Source organism: Dermacentor silvarum, chromosome 1 (genome assembly GCF_013339745.2).
Source record: "Dermacentor silvarum isolate Dsil-2018 chromosome 1, BIME_Dsil_1.4, whole genome shotgun sequence".
Taxonomy (NCBI): domain Eukaryota; kingdom Metazoa; phylum Arthropoda; class Arachnida; order Ixodida; family Ixodidae; genus Dermacentor; species Dermacentor silvarum.
In genome coordinates, this window is record NC_051154.1 from 112343993 (window position 1) to 112369239 (window position 25247).

Here is a 25247-nt window from a genome sequence, read left to right on the forward strand (position 1 = left end):
AAATTCTAGATTACTATAAAGATAGTCATCGCCGATATCCTATGCCCGTTAAGGGGCTCGGGCGGGCGAATGAACGCGTGCTCCTGAGACTTTTCACAAACACGATGTTATGGCCGGCTGTTATGAAACATTAGAACTAGGTGTCCTTTCACCTAGTTCCTCCCATTATGATCCCCGATTGTGACCCTCTTTCTTCACCTCTTCCCCTTCCCTTACGTATAGTAGCAGGCCAGATGCTCCATATTCCGGCCGACCTCTCTACATTTTCACATCAATAAACTACTACTTCTTCTTTGACCTCATGGTCACCGGCAGGTGCTGAGGGAGCAGGGTTCAAAACCAACCGTCGGACCAACCTGGGTCACTGAGTGTGTGGCAATGTGTACATATGAACAAACCTTAAGTTCACACCGACACGGGTCACTGTAGATTGCGGGACTGGGTAGGTACCGCTGTTCATGAAACTCTTTGACGCCAACTTGGGTGACTAGGTGTGTGCCGCTCGTCAATGAACGTCTTTGACGACAACTAGCTGCCTGCCACTGGGAATGTGCCGCTCTACAATGACGAAAAACATCCCTTAAATTTATCCGATGGTGAGCGGAATCGAACCCATATGTCACAAGGGTTCCACGAAGAACAGCAACCGGACGCTTTAGCAGGTTGGGCCAGAAATGGACTGGCTATGTGTTGTTTTTCAATGAACGTCTTTCACACCAACGCTTTACGCGAGCTGCGCCATGAATGCGCTGGGTGTGTGCCGCTCTTCAATGAAACTCTCGATCGCCAACTTGAGTCGCCCACTATGTGCCAATGGATGTGTGGCAAGCGAGGGAACAATTCAGGCACCGGTGCGCCACGCTTCTCGTCTTGGAGGCCCCCGCGCGGACTTCTCGGCAGCGCCACTAGACGGCGCAGCGGGTCCTGAAAAGCGCGAGAGAGGAGCCCGGTTTCCGCATGACACGTTTCCAAGCGCTCGCACGCACCGGCGCGCCACTCATTTCGGAGGCCACGCGCAAGCTTCGAGGCTGTGGCGCTAGATGGCGCCGAGGGTTCTTGGACAAGCGCGAAAGAGGAGTCCCGCTGCAGTACAAGCCTCATGCGTAACTGGTTTCGACACTGGCAATAGACTGTGTCGCTATATTGATTCAGTGCTAAGCGCATTACCGTCGACAGTTACCGTGAGACGCGTTCTGCCAAATTTTTGTGAAAACCAAATGAACAAAATTAGACAGGCACCACTGAGGCTGAGAAGCACATTAGGTCCTATCGTGTACTTCTAGGTAGCGGCAGGCTTTAAGCTTTTTGTATATCTTCGGGATATCGACTTGCTTGACAAGCTTTAGGAAATGCTTTGGGAAACACATCAGAATGAACTTCATTTTCACACAGCCTTCATACTGCATGTAACACATCAAACATCATTTTTGTCCATATTTATCACACCTTTTCTTTTTCTTCCGCGCTCTCTCTTTTAGAGTTTTTCAGTCCCTCTTCCCCTCCCCCATCCCGAGCAGCATGTGGCCGACTTCACACCCACCAGCGGGATTCTCTGCTTTTAACTAGAGAGCTTTCTCTGCCGCTCTTTCCTTTAAAATATAATAGGCCGATATAATCATTTTAGCGCGATTCTATCCCCTCTTAGAGACCGATTTTGGGCATAATGGAGACTGCTCACGGTTCGGGACATTGATGGAAAGCGGTGAGGGATAGAATTCAAGTAGAATTGTTAAAGTATTCTAGTCTAGGTCACTACTACCGAGAGCAGAGGTTCAGGTATGCCCGGAAACGGCGCAAAATTATAAGGTGATGTACACGCCCGTTTTCATATCCCTGAAGGGCTCCCTCCAACGTCATTGCGCGATGACAGTACAATGGTATATTTCATTGTTTATCACTCGAAAATAGTTACGTTATGTTCGAAAATAAGGAAATATAAGTCTGGGAATTTTCGTAGGCTACATCAGCTGAAGAAAGGCGGAAATTCGCGAGAAGATAGCGAAGCCTACGACGTCATGCGACCACGTCAGGAATTTTTACAGTGAACTTTATATTGCGATTATAGATGCCGTAGACAATGTCCACTCCAAGAGTGTGCTCAGAGTGTCGCCCATAATTTATTGAGAAAATTATGGGAGCTAGCAAAATGAAATTTGGAGTGATCGCTGGGCAAGTATATGGGGTAGTACATGGCAAAGTTTGAAGTGTAGGCACTAATTAGGCTCGTTAATTAAAAATTACGAATATTTTGTTAACTGAACTTCGTAGCGCTCAACAGAACATCGTTTCAGTACAATCCGGTGTTTCTAGTTGAAGATGGTAGGAGAAAAAGTTTGCCTTGAAGAGAAAGGTTGAAAAGTTTTAAAATTTTTCGTACTTGGCGGGGGGGGGGGGGGGGGGGGAGGATTATTAAATTTGAGCCAATTGGGGTTATTCGCGATGCTTGTCAGGAAACCATAACGTTTCCTGACATAAACTTACAAAGTGCCATCGGAAGCTTACAAACGATGCTTCGAGAAGGTAATTAATTTTTGATGCTGTAAAACTGTTGCTGTAAGCAAACGACTGAACAGTACTGCTAAAACTAAACTAAAAATCACATACGAAAGAATTTATGCTCAACATAAGCCGTGACAGCTGAACGCTCGAGAAAGGATAGCGTCAGTGGTTTTTTCGCAGAGATAAGTAGATAGTTCGCGTGAGTTTCCGTTAAACTAAGACTTTCTTTTCGAATTTCGTGAGTTCTGAAAATAACGCTGTGTCAGGTTAGGTCAGATACTGGTTATTCTGCAGACTACTTCAGCTGATTTTAGAAATCGCCGGATGGTTGTTCCCGCATGCACGTAGAGAGTACCGCGCCTTAGAAACGGGCTGCGCGGATCACTTTTAGTAATGCTATACTCTACAGATTTCTTTTGTCTTCGACGTATTATGTAAGGATTTGTCTAAGGCTGTGCGTGTCTCGCACGTGTATCTAGAAGACGCCAGCATTTGAGTTTCATTTAGTGCGTGGAAGTACTTATAAATAAGCGCGAATCTTCTTGTAGTCTTGAACAAGTAATTTGCGCAAGTTTTTTGGTTTTAGTTTTTTTAATGTGTGAGTCGCACGCAAGAGTTTTGACCGCAAAATGAATGCGAGTCTGATAGTACATCAGTGAAGTCAACGAGGCTCTCAGTGGCACTATTACTTGCGTTAATAGCGGATGTAGAGTACGAACATATGACATTTCAATTCTCAATAATTTAGGGTCATTCTGCAGTTAAGTTGGAGGATTTTGGTGTTGAATACCTAGACGTGTAGTGTTCTGTTCGATTTTTTTTAATGTGTGAGTCGCACTTCGGAGTTTTGACCGAAAAATGAGAGCGACTCTGATAGTACACCCGTGAAGTCAACGAGGCTCTCAATGGCACTAATACGTGCGTTAATAACGAATGTAGAGTACGAACAGACAGTTCATGGCGTTGTTCCTGCATATAATATTTCAGTTACCATTTATTTAGGGTCATTCTGCAGTTAAGTTGGAGGATTTTGGTGTTGTATACGTAGACGTGTAATGTACTGTTCGATTTCTTTTTCCCAGTCCACTACATTTTCGGTTATGGATTGGCGCCTGAACCGGCAAAAGAAAAAAAATATCGCCAAGCGCTAGTGGGGCTATACTAGTCAAGGTGCAACCAAATTAGGAAGGCCCACTAAGCTTTAACAAAGTCACTCACTCACCAGAACAGGAATTGGCCTCCCTGGTGCAGTATTCGGCCACTACCTCCATCATGACGCCTACAATTTACCCATGGCCCTCAGTCTCCAGCGGCTACGGAGCACCTGACCAAGGCGGCGGTTCAGACCTGCGACGCGGCAGAGGGTGCTAAGAATCTCTGGATCCGGACAGGCCGCCACTGGAAACTGAACCTGGCAACGTTCAACACTCGCACCCTATCGAGTGAGGCTAGTTTAGCAGGGCTATTTGAAGAATTATCAGGTATTGCCTGGGATATTATTGGCCTTAGTGAGGTTAGAAGAACTGGTGAGGCTTATACAGTAGTGACTAGCGGCCACGTCCTCTGCTACAGAGGTCTTCCAGATAAGAGAGCATTCGGGGTAGGATTTCTAGTCCATAAGAACATAGCGGGCAACATTGATGTATTCTACAGCATTAATAGAGGGTAGCAGTCGTCGTAATTAAGCTTAATAGGAGGTATAGAATGAAGGTAGTACAAGCCTACGCACCAACCTCCAGTCAGGATGATGAAGAAATAGAACAGTTTTATGAAGATGTTGAATTAGCAAGGAGCAAGGTGCAAACTCAGTATACTGTAGTGATTGGCGGCTTCAATGCAAAAGTGGGGGAAAAAGCTGGCTGGTGAGCAAGCAATTGGTAACTACGGCATCGATTCTAGGAACACTAGAGGAGAGATGTTGGTAGAATTCGCGGAAAGGAATAGGCTCCGAATAATGAATACCTTCTTTAGGAAGCGCAGCAACAGGAAGTGGACCTGGAAAAGCCCTAATGGAAAACCAAGGAATGAAATAGATTTCATACTCTCTGCCGATCCTAGCATAGTGCAGGATCTAGAAGTGTTAGTTAGGATAAAGTAGAGTGACCATAGGTTAGTGAGGTCTAGGATTTCTCTCAATTTGAAGAGAGAAAGAATAAAATTAATCAGGAAGAAACAGGCCAACCTAGACACAGTAAGGGTAAAGGCAGACCAATTCAGGTTGGTGCTCGCAAACAAACAAGCAGCTTTAGAACAGGAAGATAAAGACAACATAGAGGTAATGACTAAAACCGTAACTAGGCTGATCTCAGGAGCATCAATTGAAGTGGGAGATAAGGCACCAAGGCAACCAGTAGGTAAGCTCTCCCAAGGAACAAAGGACCTAATAAAGAAACGGCAAAACATGAAAGTGTCAAACTCGAGAGGTCAGATAGAATTCGCTGAACTGTCAAAACTGATCAACAAGAAAAAAAAAGGATATCCCAAATTAAAACGTGGAAAAGATTGAGGAAGAACTAAAATATGGACGCAGCATGAAATCAGTGAGAAGAAAACTTGGCATAGGACAAGGCAAAATGTATGCACTGAAAGATAAGCAGGGTAATATCATCAGCAATTTCGATCACATGGTAAAAGTAGCGGAAGAATTCTATACTGGTCTGTACAGTACCCAGAGCAGCCAAGATACTTTCATTCGAAGTAGTGATGAACAGGATACAGAAGCCCCTTCTATAACTAGTGATGAAGTTAGAAGGGCCTTGAAAGACATGACCAGGGGAAAAGCTGCCGGAGAAGATGAAATAACAGTCGATTTAATCAAATATGGAGGATATATCATGCATGAAAAGCTTGCGGTCCTTTATACGCAATGCCTCACGACTTCAAGTGTACCAGAAAGCTGGAAGAACGCCAAAATTATACTTATCCATAAGAAGGGAGACGTTAGAGAATTGGAGAATTATAGACCCATTAGCTTGCTTTCAGTATTGTATAAAATATTCACCAAGATCATATCGAATAGAATCAGGGCAACAGTTTACTTCAGCCAACCAAGAGAACAGGCTGGCTTCAGGAATGGATCTTCTACGATGGATCATATCCATGCCATCAATCAGGTAATAGAGAAGTCTGCAGAGTACAATCAACCTCTGTACATGGCTTTCATAGATTATGAAAAAGCATATGATTCAGTAGAGATACCAGCAGTCATAGAGGCACTGCGAAATCAAGGAGTACAGGAGGCATACGTGAATATATTGGCAAATATCTACAAGGATTGCACAGCAACCTTGGTTCTCCACAAGAAAAATAGAAATATGTCTATCAAGGAAGGGGTCAGGCAAGGAGACACAATCTCTCCAATGCTACTCACTGCATGCTTAGAAGAAGTATTCAAGCTCTTACACTGGAAAAGTTTAGGAGTGAGGATCAACGGCGAATATCTCAGCAACCTTTGGTTTGCAGATAGCATTGCCCTATTCAGCAACAATGGGGATGAATTACACCTAATGATTGAGGACCTTAACCGAGAAAGTGTAAGAGTAGGGTTGAAGATTAATATGCAGAAGACTAAGATAATGTTTAATAGACTGGCAAGAGAACAAGAATTCAGGATCGCCAGTCAGCCTCTAGAGTCTGTAAAGGAGTACGTTTATCTGGGTCAATTACTCACAGGTGACCCTGATCATGAGAAAGAAATTTATCGAAGAATAAAATTGGTCTGGAGTGCATACGGCAGGCATTACCAAATCCTGACTGGGAGCTTACCATTGTCGTTGAAAAGAAAAGTGTACAATCATTGCATTCTACCGGTACTAACATATGGGGCAGAAACTTGGAGGTTAACAAAGAAGCTTGAGAACTAGACAAGGACCGCACAAAGAGCGATGGAACGAAAAATCTTAGGCCTAACGTTAAGAGACAGGAAGAGAGTGGTGTGGATCTGAGAATAAACGGGGATAACCCATATTCACGGTGACATTAAACGGAAAAAATGGAGCTAGGCAGGCCATGTAAGGCATAGGATGGATAACCGGTGGACCATTAGAGTTACAGAATGGATACCACGAGAAGGGAAGTGCAGTAGATGACGGCAGAAAACTAGGTGGGGTGGTGAAGTTAGGAAATTTTCAGGTGCAAGCTGGAATCAGCTAGCGCAAGACAGAGCACAGGGAGAGGCCTTCGTCCTGTAGTGGACATAAATGTAGGCTGCTGATGATGATGAAGCCATTGAAGCATATCGTCCACTTGCTCATTAATCACACGCCGTTATGTGGCAGAAGCGCGATATGGGTGTTTCCGCAATGGCGGTTGGGAGCCAGTGTCAATATGATGCGTGACAGCAGACGTCCAGCCCAAGGAAGGTTGCCCGACATCAAAAGAAGAACGAAATTCTTCTAAGATGCGCAGAAGCTGAGAACGCTGAGCTGGGGTGAGGCCATCGGCAATAGATGATTCGAACACACCTGTGGGCAAAGGGTCGGACGTAGAGAGAGAACTGAGCGTGTTGTCACGTAATTTGTACGTCGTCAATCACCTCCACATGGCCAAGACATTCGCCTTGAAGCAGCATCACGGGGTATGAGAAGGGGTTACAGACGAAAATAGCGGTGGAGCCCTGTCTGACGTTCACAGTTGCAAAAGGTAGCAGCAGATCTTTTCGAGTATAAAATCGGCCAGACGGAGCAAGTAGGGCGACGGCGTCAGACACGCTGCTGCAGTGCATTGAGACAATCACTGACGAGTTGGGAGGAACGCTGGTGTCGTGCCTGACGAGCAGTTTGTTCGCAAAACAAGCATTATCGACAGTCGTCATATTTGAGATCGGCGACAGTTTTAGTACAGCCCATGCGCAATGAATATCAGCATTGTGGCGGGCGAGAAAGTCCCACCCCAGGATAACTTCGTGGGAGCTCGAAGGAATCACAATAAATTCGATGGCCTATACAACGTCCTCCGATGAGAACACGAGCGGTGCACGCCGCTAGCGGATGAATACGCTGTGCGCCTGCTGTGCGGAGGGAGAATCCGGCAAGAGGCGTCGTGACCTTTCGAAGGAGGCGACAAAGCTTTGCGTCCATAACTGATACAGCGGATCCGGTATCCACGAGAGCATATGTGCGCACACCGTCAACTAACACGTCTATCACATTGGTTGGGCTACGTTGAGGACTTTCGCGTTTCGACGGCGTCGCAGCCCTTGCCTCATGGACTGCGGCGATTAGTTTTCCTCATCCCGAGCTCCGGGACGAGGCCGCATCGGTGATGGGGAGCGTCGGCGTGGAGAAGGTGAGCGGCGGATGTTGGCAGACCGGCGGAATGGTGGTGACGCAGCCCGAGGTTCGTCGTCGTAATATGGGCGCGGAGAACCCACCATAGGACTTGGCGCATATGGTGTAGCGCTAGGCGACTGCACGCGACTACAGTGGCGTGCGACGTGGCCTGCGTAGCCGCACGCAAAACATATCGGCCGATTGTCCGCCGTACGCCACCGAGTCGCTGCGGCAGGTCCCATCCATGTGGGAGGACGCGTTGGACGTGGCGGCTGGTGAAGTGATTGCACGGCAGGCTGTTGTCGGGGCATAGCGAGGACTTGGGCGTACGTGAGAGGTCCCCGTTGAAGGAGTTGTTGAGGGTTGGTGACGACTTCCGCGTAGCTGAGGGCACAGTCGTCGGTATCTGTTGGGGCCTGGCCATGACTTCGGCCTAGCTGTGAGGCGCAGCCGCAGGAACGCGCTGGTGGTGCTCAGGCAGAACCTCGCGCAGTTCTTGCGCTATGACGCAGCGAAGCGGAGGCGCAAAACTCGGCGTTGGCGCGTGTACCGGCTGCGGCTGTGAAAAATCCATTAATGAGATTTGCAGGGCAACTTCCTCGCGGACGAACGCCTTCATTTCTGCGAGCAAAGCTGTCTGGTCGGACATGGCAGCCAAACCGGCGAGGTGTTCGTCACGCGGTAGAGATCGACGGGTCAGTGATCGCTGCCTGCGGAGTTCTTCATAGCTCTGGCACAGTGTGATAATTTCAGCCACAGAGCGAGAACTTTTGGCCAGCAGCATGTCAAAGGCGTCGTCTTCTATGCCCTTCAGGATGTTGCGAATTCGATCAGACTCCGCCATGGTCGAATCGACTTTCCTGCATAGGTCCAGGACATCTTCAATATAGCTGGTGAATGTTTCTCCTGGCTGTTGAGCTCGTTCCCGCAAACGCTGCTCGGTCTGCAGCTTGCGAACAGCAGGGCGATTAAATACATCGGCGAGGGAAGTCTTAAATTCAGACCATGTCTGGAACTCTGTTTCATGGTTATTATACCACAGGCTGGCCACACCAGCGAGGTAGAACAGAACATGGCGCAGTTTGTCCGCTTCGTCCCACTTGTTATGGGTGCTTACCCTGTCGTACGCCGTAAGCCATTCGTCAATGTCAGTGTCGTCCGCTCCAGTGTAGATAGGAGGGTCGCGGTGACGAGGTACTCCGGGCCACGCAGTGGGTGCGGGAGTAGGCGTTTGCTCGGAGGCCTCTTGGGGCATGGTAGATGGTAGGGTACGGGACCGGAGTTCCAGGATGATTGTCTGAGGTTACCCAGCACAATCCACCAATTCTAAAGGTGTTTATTCGGCAGAGCTTGGAGCAGCGCAGCGTCAACGGTCAGCGCAGTAACAGCTTCCAAGCACGAGAGCCCTTGCTGAGTGAGAGCGCTCGACCCACTAGCGTTTAGAGCCAGTAACGCTGTGTCCATTAGCGTGTCTCTCTTCTTCACTACAAAAGTATCTTTATGAGTTCAGAAGTGTTCATTTGAGAGGGTTAATGGTAAGCAATCGCGTGTTCAACACCACTGCAGGAGACTCGCGCAACAGTTCTGACTCGGTGCGCGGAGACAGCGAGGAAAGTTGAGAAAACCTGGAACTGAATCGCCCCTCTGCTGGGAAAACATCCCGATGCCATGGAGTGCACCTTGCGCTGTGACCTTTGCGTCTCGAACTCTGCTTCGCATAAATTTGGGCTGTGATTCTGCATGATCGAACAGGTCTGCTGGGTTTGTCGGTTTTGTGGATGTGCGTAACTAATAAATTGAAATTCGTCCTTCAGCTGCAATGCTGCTTTGCCATTTCAGCTATCTGGAATAAAATTCATCCATTCATCCAGTCGCTGATAAAAAATATGTTTGTACCGAATGAAAGTCTTCAAATACAGTAATTTTCGGTCTTCCTTCAGCATCCTTTGCCGAAAACCCGCCTATTCCCCTGTGAATCGATCCCAACTTGAGCCTGTAGAGGCGCACGTGAAGCGCGGCGGGCTGTTTGAAGCTCGCTTCGCTTGCGTCATACGGTGTTGCACTTTCTCCACCGTGGGCCCCTACCTGTTAGCTCGTTCCTTCTTCCCGCGCCCTTCAGACCCAGGGCGGGACAGATGCCAACAGCTGCGAGAGGGGCTAATTCGGTCCTCTTCGAGAGCGGAATCAATGGGACGCCGCCAACGCCATCACATCGCTACCATCACCCGCGCCAGAAAGCACGTAGCCCTGCCCCTCTCACATGCCTGGCAAATGGCTTTTTCCGGGTGGACAGTTCGGGGCCTGTGCCATCTCTGGCGTGCTATATGGCGAGCGTCAGGTGGTGGACTGTGTAGAAGGACGTCCCCTGCTGGTGCCGCATGCCCATGCTGTATTTAGCAGATTATCATTATCCGGATAATCAAGCGAAAACAATTTTTCATTACAGAAAACTACCAAGCAGACTCCCCGAACCCCTATTAGCTCCGAGAACTTTTGAGTGGTGTCCACTATCTGGACTAGCAAATGATCGTCTACTAGCCAAATTTCCGTGAGCCGCGATATTATGGTCAAACAAGTCTTAGTTTTCGAATTTGCACTTATCTTGTTATGAGGATTTCGTTCTTTCTTTTTTTCTATAATAGACGACGTAAACATTAGTTAAGCGCAAAGATAGCAGCTGTGGATGCGGATTGGGTGGGACCTCGGCGGCACAAGCCTCGCAATATGCGAAACAAATGCTGTCTGGTTCTTAATTTGTCGATTGGGCCAAATGTGTTGTTGTTACAGAGCTTAGCCTTATATTTTAATTTTGGTCTGCTATTTTTTTTATTATACTGCTTTGTCTCCCTTTCTCTTTGTAGCTTTATGTAGATGTAGCTTCTAATGTAAGTTGTTGTTTCTTTATGTCATTTCAATCTTTGTCACTCATTAGTGAGTTGCGAACACGTACTTTGTGGCCGTTGCTTCTCTTCGGGCCATCAGGCACTTTCAAGTGGCCTATGACCACTTTTCGCCTGTGACACCTCCAACATTTCTTGGTGGAAAATAAAGACTTGATTTGACTTGACTTGACTTGACTTGAGGGCACTTTTCATAGGTACTGGTATTAGCAATTTGCTTCCAATGTGCTCAAAATTCTTGTTAGATTTTGTATACGCGTACCAGTGGCGCACCGACGGGGGGGGGGGGGGGGGGGGGGGGGGGGGGGGGGGGATTCGGGGGTTGTAACCCCCCCCCCCCCCTGAGGCCGATTTAACTCCCCCCCCCCCTTTTGTTTACCCCTTTTCTTTCCTTACGTATTTGAGTGCTGCAACTAAGATGTAAGACGGGCAATCGTCTGCACACTCGCAAAAAGCGCACTTTATTGACAATTTCCCGTGAAGAAATCGAAATTAGTGCTGTTTAGATGGTATTGGCAAACTGTCAACCCCCCCCTGGCCGAGATCCTGGGTGCGCTACTGACGCGTACTGCCTGTATAGCAAGCTCTTATTCATTCTGAGACAGAGCCTAGCTAACGGTATGTAACGCACGCGCAGCCAAAGTGGTGCAGAATGAGCACGTGGTGCATTTTAGTGCAATCCTGTGTAAGGCAGCGCAGAGTGAGCACAGTTTTCTCAGTGCAAGCTTCGACCCTAGCTTTTGTTTTCTACACCTCCTGCATTAGTGATAGATCTTACAAAGCTACCGAGCAAAAAATAATCATAATAATAATAAACTTCGACATCTGACTTCAGCACGAAACATTCTTTCTTCACTGGTAAATTCGACAGCTATGAAAACGTTCGGGCGAGGGGAAAATGGGAAAGTAAATTTTAAAACTTGAGTGTGGCCGTCCGTTGACAATACTTCCAGATACGGCAGCTGTTTTCAGGCAAGAGTGTTCAACATATGCAGTTATTCGTTCTAAAGCTACCCGCAACACTCGTTATGAAAGTTGCCAAATTTGCTTGGTTAAATGAAGCATCACTTCATGAGTACTTCCAGCTAGAAGTATTTGAATTCATTGCGATCGGAGTTTTTGGCAACCAAAGATTGCCTGTCATCTTCCGCGATGCTCCCGCCCCACCATTCGCGGGGAGCACGTAATATAGTGGCCGCTTTATTTAATTGGTTTCCTTTTTAATTTGTTTTATCGTTTTAATTTTTTTCTCGTATTGGTCCTTCTGTCATCATGTTCAATAAACATTTATTCTTCAGTCAATCATTATTTAATTATTCAGAATGTCACATCCATGCACTACTTCAGATTCTGGCGCTTGATATATACTTAATAAACCCGAAGGCCCTCGCTCGCTTTACAGTTGATTACTAAAGGTATATTATATATGATTATGCCCAGAGGGCTATAGTTTCCCAATGTTACAACAGCACCGTAACACACAGCGTAGCGAGTGAAGGAAGCAGCCTGAGAATAGTGGCAGAAAACCATTGTTCCAATGACCACGCGACAGGCGTCAGTACAAAACAAGAAAAACAAGAGCGAGACGAAGTGCTCCCTCATCTGACAAAAGCGCGGATAATGCAAGTGGCGCTATATAGCAGCACCCCTATGCCATACACTCGGTTGCGCTTCGGGCTCATGGCAGATGCACCAGCAGTATACCTGGAGTTTCTCGCGTCTGTGTCACTCTTATAATGCGACCACTTCGGTGACTTTGTCGACCGGCCGGCACTCCGGGGCACCTTGCAGAGCGAACTTATCCTGCACCGTCGAAGCTTGCGCAAGTGCTTTACTGTCACGCGCACTCTGCAAAGTATTCCGACGCTTGTACCGCCTTCCGACCGTTCATCAGGACTCGACGCTTCTTTATTCTATATTTAGGCTTCCTGTGAGGACAACGCGAAAGCACTAATCCAAATAGTTGTATGCACGTGAAACAATATAACTGTAGCCCGATCCGTTTGGCGACAATCAAAACTGACAAGCGTTGTTTCTGGAAGTATTTCGTCTCAAGAGTACCTCTATCACTTTCGGCCAATTAGCCTAATATTTAATTTTTTTAAGTTGCAAAACTGTTACGGCTCTGCTAACACACGATATCTTCAAAGCAGATGCCTGCGCAGTGTTACATCGAGTACAACGTTGAGTTACACCCAAAAGAACATATCGTTATTTCTGGGAGTTATTCTACGCACTCTTAAAAAGCACAGGAGAGCGCGGAAGCTTATTGTGGCCTGAACTGAGTGAGATTCATCGACTTACCAGCCTTACATGTCCCTACCCTAGTTATGTGAATTTTCAGTAATCACGTGTTTAGTGGTAATTCTATGAACACATAATGACATCGCATTTTGCTATTAAATAATTGCGCTGTGGCAACTTTCCAACTCCACAAGTCCTTGCCTCTCCAGTACTTAACAAGGACAATAATTATCGCCCTTGTTAAGCCCCATTAAGTCTGATGTTGAAGAGTATTTCTATATTCTATTTAACCATATACGTTGCCCTTCGTATTTTTCATGATTGTTCACACTCACTCTCTGCTGCAACGTCGTCGGGTCCTCAAAATAAATAAATAAATAAATGTAATTTTAATACACCGGCGGCCTTCAACGCCACTCACAGCTATGAATGTACGCATTAGCGGCATTTACCGCCAAATGAATGCATATTTTGTTCCGGATCCGTCGTAGTGCTTACAGGGAGCACTTAGCTTAAGTTTACTATAGCCGAAGGTTAACGGCTACGGTAATTCGAAGGACGTGAAATGAAGGTCATTGTTAAGGCCGCTGTTCTCTGTAGGCAATGCGACTTTCTTGAGAACATTCGATGAGACCAGCATTACTCAGTCGCTATCCTCTTATAATAGTGCTGACCAAAAATTTGTCTCTTTTAATGAGACAAATAGAATACGCCCGCCAAGTGACGCGTGGTTCCGGGCGTGTTAAGCAAGCTTCTTTGTTGCGCCATAGAAATCGAAGGTGGTGTTCACGTGGTATCACAAGCAAGTGAACTCATGTCACGCTTAGCAGAAATCCTATAGGACTAGCACCACTTTCTGTCCCAAAAAGATTCCACGATGTACGCCGGCGTGATGAAATGGTTTCCCGAAAGCCTCCCTCTAGTAGATCGGGACGAATTTAACTGCAACGCCAGTGCATCATTTAGCAGATTATGGAGACAGATCCCCCGGGGACAGATTATGGGGAAGAAACATTGTGCAAGTCTTCGAATGGGATACGCTCAGTGTACATGACTTCATTATTACGCCGCTTCAGTTGTGCGATTTCAACGTGTGCCATAAGTGAAAAGATAAAGAAGAAAGTTGATTAGGTAATTGTGAAAAAGCGGAACGGCGCTATCTGTGGCAGAGGATTTTCTTTAATATGTTTTAAATAAAAAAAAGAACAAAATAATAGAACAGGTGACATGCAATCAGCGCGGTGAAGGGTTCTGTCCCGCAATCTGCAGGCCACAACTAGCCAACAACGAAGAAACCGTGAACATAAAGAACAACGAACACATGCGGAGGGTGAACTCGGTGCAATGCGCTTATGGAGGTGTTCTGACTGAGCCCAGTGGTTCACTGTGGTGTCAAAGCACATTTAATCAATTTATCAACAAACAAACAAAAAATCAACGAGCTGTAGTGTACAAAAAGATTTTGAGCAATTCGGTCCTCTGAGCTAAACTGCTGGTGAAATTTGACATAGAAACGTGGGTAATAAATCACAGCAAACCACGGTATCGTATCTTTTTGTTCACTACCGTACACAAAGAGACATTATTATACACATATCGACGCGTTAACGTCGATATGTGTATCCCGCGTATCTATCGATATGCGTATCGTCGCATATATGTCGCCGTATATATGTGTAGCGTCGATACGTGTATCCCGTGTATCCCTCGATATCCCGCGTATCTGTACGGTTTCGCATGAACGAAGAAAGCGCGGGTTTAACGTACTTGTGGCCCTCAGTACAACGACGCACTCGGTCGCTCTATAGAGCAGAGAATCTGGGCGATGAAGCAGTTATGCCACTGTACCCTTGAAGAAATTGAAGACGCAATATGTCTCCTTTCCTGGTCGGTCGGATGTGCCGCGGACGCAACGGGTGGCTGGCGTGTCTTCCGTGCTTTTTTTCCCGGCCAGTTTCAGCGGCCATCGATTGATTTCCCGTGTTAACGCCCGGCGGTCTTTCCATTTCGTCCGCCGACACAGGCGGCGGTCTTTGTTGTGCTGTCTGGTGCGTCTGCATTCGCCGAGGGGGGCCGCGCTTCCCGACCGTGCGAGAACGACGCCCCGTTCTCCTCGCAGTGCGGCGACCGGGCCTGGACGGCAGGCGCGCGGGGTCGAAAGGGCTCGGCCGCCGCCGCTTCCGTCCTCCTCGGCCACGCTCCCAGGGGCCTGTGTTCGCTGCGGCGACACTGGCTGGCTCTGTTGTCCCCCCCCCGTTGGGGGCAACCTCCGGGGCTGTCCCTTCGCGCCAGAGAACGCGCCTTCGAGGGGCACCTCAGCCGACCCCATCTGTGCGCTGGCTGAGCAGCAGCATTATTTTCATATGCACCAACAATTTACACTTCAGCGTTCAAATTGTTGATTTCTGACTCACAGTGTGAGCGGATTGACTACTACATTGTCACTCGTTTCCTGTATGTGCATACAGTCTCTATGTTGTATCGTGCACCAATATCCATACCCTTGAAGTGCGAATAAGCGTATACCTGTGGTTATAAACACCGTATTATCAGTCACTTTCTTTTTTCTCTGCTTCTTAAGAGTGAGTTTTAGAATTCAAGATGGTGACAACTCATTCAACAAAGGAAGAACGTCCCCTTCACGTGCAGCTGCTCGACCGCGAAACGAAACGCAGGAGTAATCACTTCTGGCCATCATCTCTAGCGGCACCACAGACCGTGTGGCTGTATGCTTGGCATGAGTTAGCTGAGCGTTACGTGCCTTCATCTGAAGCCATCAGCACCGACAGGGCGACAGACGAAGTTAGCCGCTTCCTGCTCTCGATCTCATTTTGTGCCGCACTCTCCCGCGCCGGCGAGTTACAAGCAGCCGGCGCTCTTTCTCTCTGCTCCGATCGCTCTTCTCTTTCTCTCAACCACCGCCGCCATCTCTCCCAGCGACAATCGGCTAGGCTTGGCTGCCGACGTCCGTGAACGGCTCGGGCTCTGCGTGGTGAGGCGGCGGCGGCGGCGTCGAGGAGCCACTTTCGAAAGCGTGTTTCGCCTCTCTCGGCTGGGCGTGGTAAGCTCCGGCGACAGTCTTTCGACGCAGCATCGGCGGCACCTTGCAGAGCGACGTCTCTGGATCCGCTCTTGTTTCATCTCGGCGCTTACGAGAGACGACTGCTAACTCTGCGGACGCTCCAGGGCTTCGCACCGAACGATACCCGGTGGCGCGTCGTGCCACGGCCGTGACATGGCGATCACGGCACACGACGCTCCTGCAGGATCTCCGAACGGCCAGATTCCTGACAGCGCGCAGGTGAGATGCACCGGACTCTCTTGCGCAGGCGGCGGCCCACGCAGCCGGCGCTCTCCGCCTAAGCTTGCGAGTGTAGTGAGCACTTCCGTACATGCTTCCGTGGTGCGCAGGGAAAAGGATCGAGCACTATGTCGAAATTAGACGATTATAACTGTGCAAGGGGCTGTGTCTACCTCGTCAGCTCGTTACTCGAAGTGGTTCAGTAGTTTGTGACGGAATGTATTTAGCGGTGTAGCGAGAAACTTTCTCGGGTCTTTTTATTTGCTTGATGCAGTAAAAACTATTTAGCAATTTTCTAAATAGATTTTACGGAAGTAACTTTTACAAGCCGTAACTGTACCATCGATTTCAACGTTGAACCTCGCAAGGGGTCGAAGCATATACCAAAACGAAGGCAGGATGCATATATACTGCTACTCGCGGGTGCCTTCTTGCAACCTATATCACTCGCTGTGTAGATAAATGTTTTACAAAACGTACGTAACGCAAGAGTGTCTATTGAACACCGTCCACACGAAGTAAGCTATTCGTCGATGCAGAGGCGACGCAAGTGATTCTCCTTACTAAACCTCTTCGTAAACTAAGAACGTTAGTCCGAAAGGAGTGTTGGATGCCTTACAACAGGTTGCAATGTACGCGGGCAACTGTTTCCAGCTGTCGATCTGCACGCTGTCTTTCGCCGCGTGCACAGATAACAGTGGTGCCTGCATTAGATCGAACGATTGGTCCTCGTTGCGAAAAGAAAAAAAAAAAAAAAGCGCGACGATATTTCTTCGCATACATGAATTCTTTTCTGATACGGCAAGGAGACAGAGAATTATTTCCTTGCCTATGAACGAACGAATACGTACACCCGTGAGCAAAAGTACACGGACCGGGGGTTGCGCGATAAAGCCGATTTTTCCCTCTGCCTGTGAACGGAACTTGAAATTGAAGACTGCAGTTCAAACTTGGCATTGCGAACTTTTCCGTGTACTCGTCAATTCCAGTTTATGTTTGTTAATTACGATGAAATTCAGTTCTTTCGGCGACCCTGTGGTCCGTATAAAAGTGCTCACGGGTGCACATGGCACGTAAACTCGCATCCGCGAAATGTCTTTGTGTTTTATGGAAACTATCGTTGGGTGGATTCACTGGGTTGTTCATAGCACTCAAAAATGTGCGGCGTTCGCATGCGCACAACGAGCGAGGGCTTCGGCCACGCCTTCTTTGTCGCGCATGCTGGCCGTCAGAGCGATCGTCTTCCCGTTGCGCCGTTTGCATTACTGGCGGCAGGACGCTTCGTCGTCGCTCTCCTGTCGCGCGTTCGGTCGCGCAATCGCGCCGGGTACGGAGCTTCCCACAGCGCCGCGAGCGAGCGTGATCGATGTCATGTGAAGCGCACAGCAGGGACGTGACGGGCTTGAATGGGACAGATCCCGTTTCCTTCGTCGCGACGCTGCAGCTGAACTGTGATCGATAATTTCGCTATCGCAGCACATTCCACCCTGACCCCGCCCACTATTCTTTCGTTTGTACTTTTTTCAATTCGAGCCATTTCCGGTGGTCGAATGAGAGCACGGAAAATTGCTTTATCAAGAGCGCAGCGTCTGTCCACAAAACACCTGGCGCCAACAGTTCAATCACTCCGGAGAGAGCGCGAACGCTGGAGCTTGCGCTCGTCAACGAGAAGCATTTGTCCAGTGCTCCTGCCTTCGATCTCTGGAAATCCTCATTAGGTGCCTTTGCCCTCAGCTGTCGTGCACAGAATCACTTTCCGCAACCGGCGCTTGTTCAGCTCACATGGGGAACGACTTCTTAACACTGAGGCGGCCACTGGCTCTTGCTCCTTTCGAATCGGTTCATCTTTCATCCCCTAAAGTGTACCTGTGAGTTCATTCACAAGCAACGCACTTGGAGCAACAATGTGACCGTGTGTATGTGTGTCTCCCCCCCCCCCCCCCCCCCCCCTTGAACAAATCTTTTTCACGCTTTTTTCAATAAGAGTACACGCAACGAAGCTGGGAGACCGCATACATAGAGACACGCTGCGTATTTTATTATGCTAGTCAAATATCCTTCTTTTGCCTCTTCTTGTTGTCTTTAAACCCGGTTCTCCTTACTTTGAGCACGGCAACCAATAGGACGTACGTCTGGTTTGCTGCCCTACCTTTGTTTGTTCTCTCTCTCGCTTTCTCTGCATACATCAAACAAGTAAATAGAGAGAAAAAAAGAATGGTCGTATAGGTACCAAAAAGCCACACCGCACTATTGGAACGTGGCCATCATGGAGAAGTTTCGAGGTCACCGCGGGTAAAGATGGCGTAGCGGCGGCTTAGCTTTGGCGCTATAAGGTCCTATATAATTCGGTCACCCTTCCTTTCTTTCGTTTTTCTTTTTTATTTTATTGTTATTTCAACGTTTTCTGCTTGAAGAAGTCGCATGCCTAAACCTGTCAGTTTTTGCAGCGTAGTCACTTTCTTGCAGCGTCAGGATTCGATGTTCGAGGAAAGGGATACATATCCAATTTGCCTTGCGCACTGTACCAGCATTCAAGCATTGGTTCGAAGAGGAGCCGCTGTTTGGAGTGTAAACAGTCGTTACCTTCCGGATATGAAAATAAACTTGAGGGTACGCATGCACTAAGAAAAAAGAAAGCAAGGGAGGAATGTGTAACGTCGTGCGCGCATAAGATATAGAATGTGGTGTAAGAGGGCAGAGATGAAAACATCCCGAAAATTCCCTCTACCGGGCAGAAACATCCTAATCTCCAAACATAATAACAGCAACGACGTAATACGCGAGCCACAGCTCGTCGGTCTTATCTTCGTTATGCGCCCCAATGCTGCGCTTTGGAGTGATAAGGAGAGACGTGTGACGCGTAGGCAACTAAATGCCATTATCAAACACGTCATGAACACTAAGGTTGACAGGGCCATTACGGTGTGGCCCTCGTTGTAAACATTCCTTCCCGGCAATAAAAGGAAATGCCGAGATCAGCTGCTGGTGGAGGAGGATCGAGGGTGCCCCAGAAATACCAACCGTCGGTGTAAACGACCAATTAAGTACATTCTGCGACTTCCTAGTTGCGAGATTTTGGCATTACGATCGTTCTGCGACGCCGTGGGAAGCAGAGCGCGGGCACGCTAAGCGTGCGGGGTGAGCCCGCCGGCCCGGTCGCGCGGCACGGCCACGACCCGAGCAGCGAACACGCCGTCACTCAAGCCCCCTCCTCCCTCCCGCCACCCCCTTATGACGCGATTTATACGGTCCAATGCCGCGCCTTACACCCGTCGGCGGCCGCCTGTGTAGCATACACGAGCTAGCGTGTTGACTTCCTGTCCTATCCACGCTGATGCGCTTCCGCGCAGTTTTTTTTTTTTTTTCGTTCTTTAAATTTCTACTCTCGTTGTTTTTGGCTGCGCTCAAATGAGCTCCTCGAGCCGTCGAGGGAGCCGGCTGGTCTCCGGAGTAGATGCACCACCACCGCCGCCGCCGCCGCGCAACACGCTGCTTATTTACGATGTCTCCAGCGCTGAGGCATCTCTGGAACTCGCCCAAGGTCACCGCCGCGGGTGCGGCCACGCCTTTCTCCTCAGCCTGCGGCAGCGAGGCGATCTTGGAAAAGTATCGTGCGCGCGTCATCCCCGCGCCGCGACACGAGTGACATTGAACGCGCGCATTCGGCCAGATACAAACACGCGGCGTCGTCCCGAACACGTGGAATGCGACGACGACGCGCACGAGCGGTCTAGTTTGCAGATACTACACCTACCGTTCCTCTTCCTTCTTCTTCTTTTATTTTTCTTTGCTGCGCAGCTAAGGCTAGGCCTCTGTCGGCAAGTGCTTGGGGTCAATGTGAGTGTCTTGGTGCATTTCGCCAAATTGGACGCACGATAGATGAATTGTTACTTGTTCACGTGTCGGTCCGGATGTGCCGTGCTTGTGACAACAATCTGTGGCAACGTTCTAGAGCGCTCGCATTAGGAGAAGGCCCGAACTTTGTCCTCTTGAGGAGGAGGAGGAAAGAAAAAGGAGAAGGCAGGGATGTTAGCCAGAAATGCGCAGAGCAATATGAAAACATGCTCCCTTAATATCCATGTGAAGAAATATGCGTTACACTATCGGTGTCGTTGTACTTTCATTCTATGCAATAGTAGTGAAAAATTTAGTACGAAGCATTTTAAGGTAGTTGCTGATGGCGAAATTCGTGACAATAACTGTTTAGGTGTCATTCCTCGCAGTAGCGAGCTTACATCGTTGTTTGCGATGGATATGTCTTTATCTTTTTGTCTTTTTGAATGAACGTCCACTTTGAAACTTGGCCATCTCCTTGGACGCCTGTTGCACATTCTAGAGATAAAGTCGGGCATAAGAACACACTGTAACGCTCTGAAAATGTAGGCGGACACTTGTCGTAAAGAGTGAGAAGAAGCGATGTGTCTGTGCGAAAACGTCTGAAACCATGCACCTTCGCACGGCTGCAGTAGTGTATTTCTGCTCGACCCGGAATAAAGTAATGATTCTGTTTCCTTCCTATTCCTTTTGTCGCTTTGTCCAAGGGGCGCCCCGCTTTCGTTAGTGCTAGTTCCTGTTATAACGAAGCGCGAGCGCCAAAAGCATGCGATGGTTCACGGGGCATCAGTTGATGGCTATAGCGTCACAGTGTCCAGGACATTTTTAAGCCAGAAGGCCGATGAAGAAGACCTCGCCATCAATGAGGAGGGTATCGATGCGAGCACCACAGGGCAAGAGTTGGGCGCCGAACTCACACACATATAGAGAGAAAGGCATATACAAGAGGTCGCTCGTCTCGTCTGTTCTCTTTTCTGTATTCGTGTCCGTTCGCGCCTTTCGTCCATTTAGCAAGGTTTCACCGACTCGCAAAACGGGAAATTCTTATGATAATCAGCAGCAGGCCAGTCTTCGCACGCTTCTTTGACAAAGCTACAACTGAAATAGTTCCCCTTCTGGTAGTATGGCAATTGTCCTGGTTTCGTGCTTGTTTTCTCGCGAGGTACAGCAAATGAGAAGAACGCTGCAAGCCTAACATCTGCAGCGGACAGGTTTCGCGCACGCATTTCAGCTGCGCCCGCCTTCGTGCTTTGGGAACCATCTTTCGACGTCCTCCTTTCGCGTTCGGGCGCGCACCCCGAGTGCCGCCGCTGCAGCATATATAGTTGCCGAAGAGGGGCCCCCTCGATGAGCGCGCGCGGGTGCGCAACACGTAATCATGCTGTCCGACGCTCTCGGCTGGTGAAGTCGTGCAGCTCTCTCAGCCTTTCAGGATGCGCTGCGGTTGGGCGAAGCGATCGAGGCAGCATGCGTTCGTCCGTATACCGGCGGACCCGGCGTCGCTGGCCTGTGGCCCACCCCGTCGCTATTGACGGGGCCGCGCGATATGAAGCGGGGCGGGGGCGGGGGCTCGTTCTCTCCCAGCATCCGTCCTCACCCTCGCAAATCTCAGCCGGCGCACTGCGTGTAACGGTCAGGGCCGCTATAAATAGGAGGCCGCGTAACAAGCCCGCCGTCTCACCGCGCGGCCACTCTGACCGGTTCTTTCTTACTTTTTTTTTTTTTTTTCTGTATGTTTTACGAGACGCTGCTCGCGATCGCGACCCAGATAGGAGTAGCAGGATGGTGGTCCTGCCGCGGCGCCAAGGACTCGTCCTGTGTTCCACTCACTGACTCACCGCCGTGTCGCCTCTGCGTGATCGCCTATATGAGAGTGCGTCCATACGCCTGAATGACCAGCGCACAGCGACGCGGAAGGCACCGAGGTCCGCGGCACAGAGCAGCCGCATTCAGGTCCCCCGGCTGACTGACGGTGAAAGAGAAAGAAAGAAAGCGGCTTTGGATCATGCCCGTCTCGTTAGGCAAACCAGTCACACTGGAAGCAATGGCGAACGCGACTTATTCATCGCGTTCCTGGAGCTGATTTCGAGCTCCCCGGCGCGCACAGTGATTACGTATTGCCTTCATTCGCGAAGTTATTCGTATTCCTCGCCAGACATCGTAACTCATTTTGCTAGCTTCTCTTGCGCTTGTCGTTGCTACATATCGTTCCACATTGTGTTTTGCAAGCCCTTGCGTGAGCGCCTTCTAGCTCTCTATATCCGCCGTGCCTCTGTGGCGTTTCCTTTTAAAATGTAACCCGCCACATTTCCCGACTTCAGCGGCAAAACTCCCCCCCCCCTCCCCCCCTTTTTTTTTCTTCTTTTTTTAGTCTGCTGGGACAAATGCCATGGTCATTCTGGCAGCTACTTAGTTACCATTTGATTTTACAGTCAGAAACACGATACCGTTCCGTAGTCCGAGTCAGAGTTCCCTTTCCACACTCCTTGCGTGACTATATTTAGTGCGGTCGGACACCGAGCTGTGGGTACACGTGATAACAACCGGATGTGGTCGAAACTAAATAATCCAAAGCCCTTCAATATTACAAAAAAATTAAATTATGGGGTTTTACGTGCCAAAACCACGATATGATTATGAGGCACGCCGTAGTGGGGGACTCCGAAAATTTGGACCACCTGGGGTTCTTTAACGTGCACCTAAATCTAAGTACACGGGTGTTTTCGCATTTCGCCGCCATCGAACTGCGGCCGCCGTATCCGGGATTCGATCCCGCGACAATCCAAAGCCCTTCACTACGTCGCTACAACACACACACACCAACCACACACACACACACACCAAACACACACAACACACACACACACACACACAGCACACACACACACACACACACACACACCACACACACACACACACCACACACACACACACACACACACACACACACACACACACACACCACACACAAACACCACACACACACACACACACACACACACACACACACACACACACACACACACACACACACACACACACACACACACACCACACACACACACACACACGACAACACACACACACACTACACAACACACACACACACACACACACACACACACACACACACACACACACACACACACACACCACACACACACACAAACACACACACACACACAACACACACACACACACACACACACACACACACACACACACACACCACACACACACACACACACACACACACACACACACACACACACACACACACACAGCAACACACCACACACACACACACACACACACACACACAACACACACACACACACACACACACACACACCACACACACACACACACACACACACACACACACACAGCACACACACACCACACACACACACCACACACACACACACACACACACAACCACACACACACACACACATATATATATATATATATATATATATATATATATTCTGTGTTGCCTTCGGACTCCTTATATTTGCTATCAATAGATCAACCTTGATGGCAACCATCGTTATAGTTCAGGAGGCACTTTCCGGTTTGCGTTATAGAACATGCCGACACTGCAGCAAGGTGAATAGACAAGATGGATGGCACGTAAGGACCTACTATGTGAAGTGGCCACCCCGCCGTTGCCATGGCGAAGAGGCCAATTCATTCCGTTTCTAACCGTATGATCGTGTTCCGATAGCACGGACGGCACCGAACGTTCTTTTCGCGTTCATTCTCTGGCGGTCACCGTTACCATTTCCGACACAGACGGCAACACCGCGATGACTCTTCGTACTGAGCAAAAAGCCGAGTAAAAAGGTGCCCGCTGATATTACTGTATAGAGGTGGAGGGCATGGTCTTTAACGGACTGCATGACCGCGGAGGTAACAATGGCAGTTGTGAAATCTATAGATACGGGAGCATAAACGTGGAAAGAGGTAGGTGTGTTGATCGAGAGGCCCCAAGGAAGTATTTTATGCTTGCAAGAAACTCCGAACGCCGAATAGAATGACAATTATTTTGGGCCGTCATCACCCCGAATTTTGACTGCCGTACTTAAGTGTACGCCCGACACTGTGCATCCGACACCAAAGTGTCGGACGTATAGGCTTTTGAACTTGGTTGCAGTGTTGGACGAATTTTTTCTTTTTTTTTTTCGGTAAATATGTTCTTCTAGATGACCTTTCACCTGCTTTTTTTCGGTGGATAACTTTTTGCGTCGAGGTTACCTTTTTTGGGGTGAATACCTGGTTCACTAATTTTATTGATGTTGAAACGTTCTACGTGACTACATATATCCTGCCCTTCAACACTGTAATTGAATCCTGCAGTACACTGAGTAACAAAGTTTTTTGAGAAGCAGTGTAGCTTGGGCACTATATAGGACGACGTATGGCGTTGTCACTGTACAGGAATTAATAGAGTGCACTTGATACTAAAGCAAAAGTAGAATGAGAGTTTATTTCTAACATTATGCAGGTACAGTGCTCCAACAAATAATACATAGAAAAGAAATAAATTCGCCGTACTTTTCTCGTTTTCTTCTTTTCTTTTTCGGTTTGAACCGAGAACACTGAACCCTTTTCATAAATCAATGCTGTTCAAAATATCAACCACAACAGCCGAAGCACCACGTGATCTTCTCGTCATTCTCGTGACCCGGGAGATCAGCTTGGGTGCGTTTTGGGGGTGGCGCACCCGGGACATTCGCTGCATTGCATTCGACAATACGCATCATGTCGTACAGTTGCTGATAAAATGAGCGACATAAGCTTCCGCTGAGCATCAGTGCACCGAAAATTCTACTTTTTACGAATGTGTATACACGTTTGAAGTGTTGCTTCAATGTCGTGCGTGTGAGGATGTCTTGTTTGACGACATGAACGGGAAGTCTGTATAGGAATTGAAGAAAAAAAATTAAACACTGCGACCCAGCAGTTGCTCCATTAACTGCCGAATAGTAGGATGAGCAAGTCTACCTTTGCGGGAAGAGCAACGCCGAAGTGTTCATTTAACCTCCTTCGAGGCACGTCACCGGTGGTTATCATCACCGTAGGCGAACTGGCGTCGGCAAGCACGTAGGTGATTTGCGGAAACAGAGAAAAAGAAGAGAGAAAGGCGGGTGACTGTTTCTTTTTCTGCAAATTGTTATGCAAGCCAACGAAATT

At 48.5% G+C, this 25247-nt stretch overlaps 1 protein-coding gene across 2 annotated transcripts in view; it reads left to right on the plus strand.

Moving 5' to 3' along the window:
• Positions 1-25247, plus strand: part of LOC119435128 (ankyrin-3) — a 402712-nt gene that overhangs the window by 36716 nt on the left and 340749 nt on the right. Inside the window, exon 1 of one of the 2 annotated variants that reach the window (XM_049672376.1) lies at positions 15942-16214. The exons of the other annotated variant lie outside the window; for it this stretch is intronic. Coding sequence (XP_049528333.1) covers positions 16149-16214 — 66 coding nt within the window. The 5' untranslated portion in view covers positions 15942-16148. Of the gene's footprint in view, positions 1-15941; positions 16215-25247 lie in introns of those variants that run through there. 2 annotated transcript variants of the gene reach the window in all.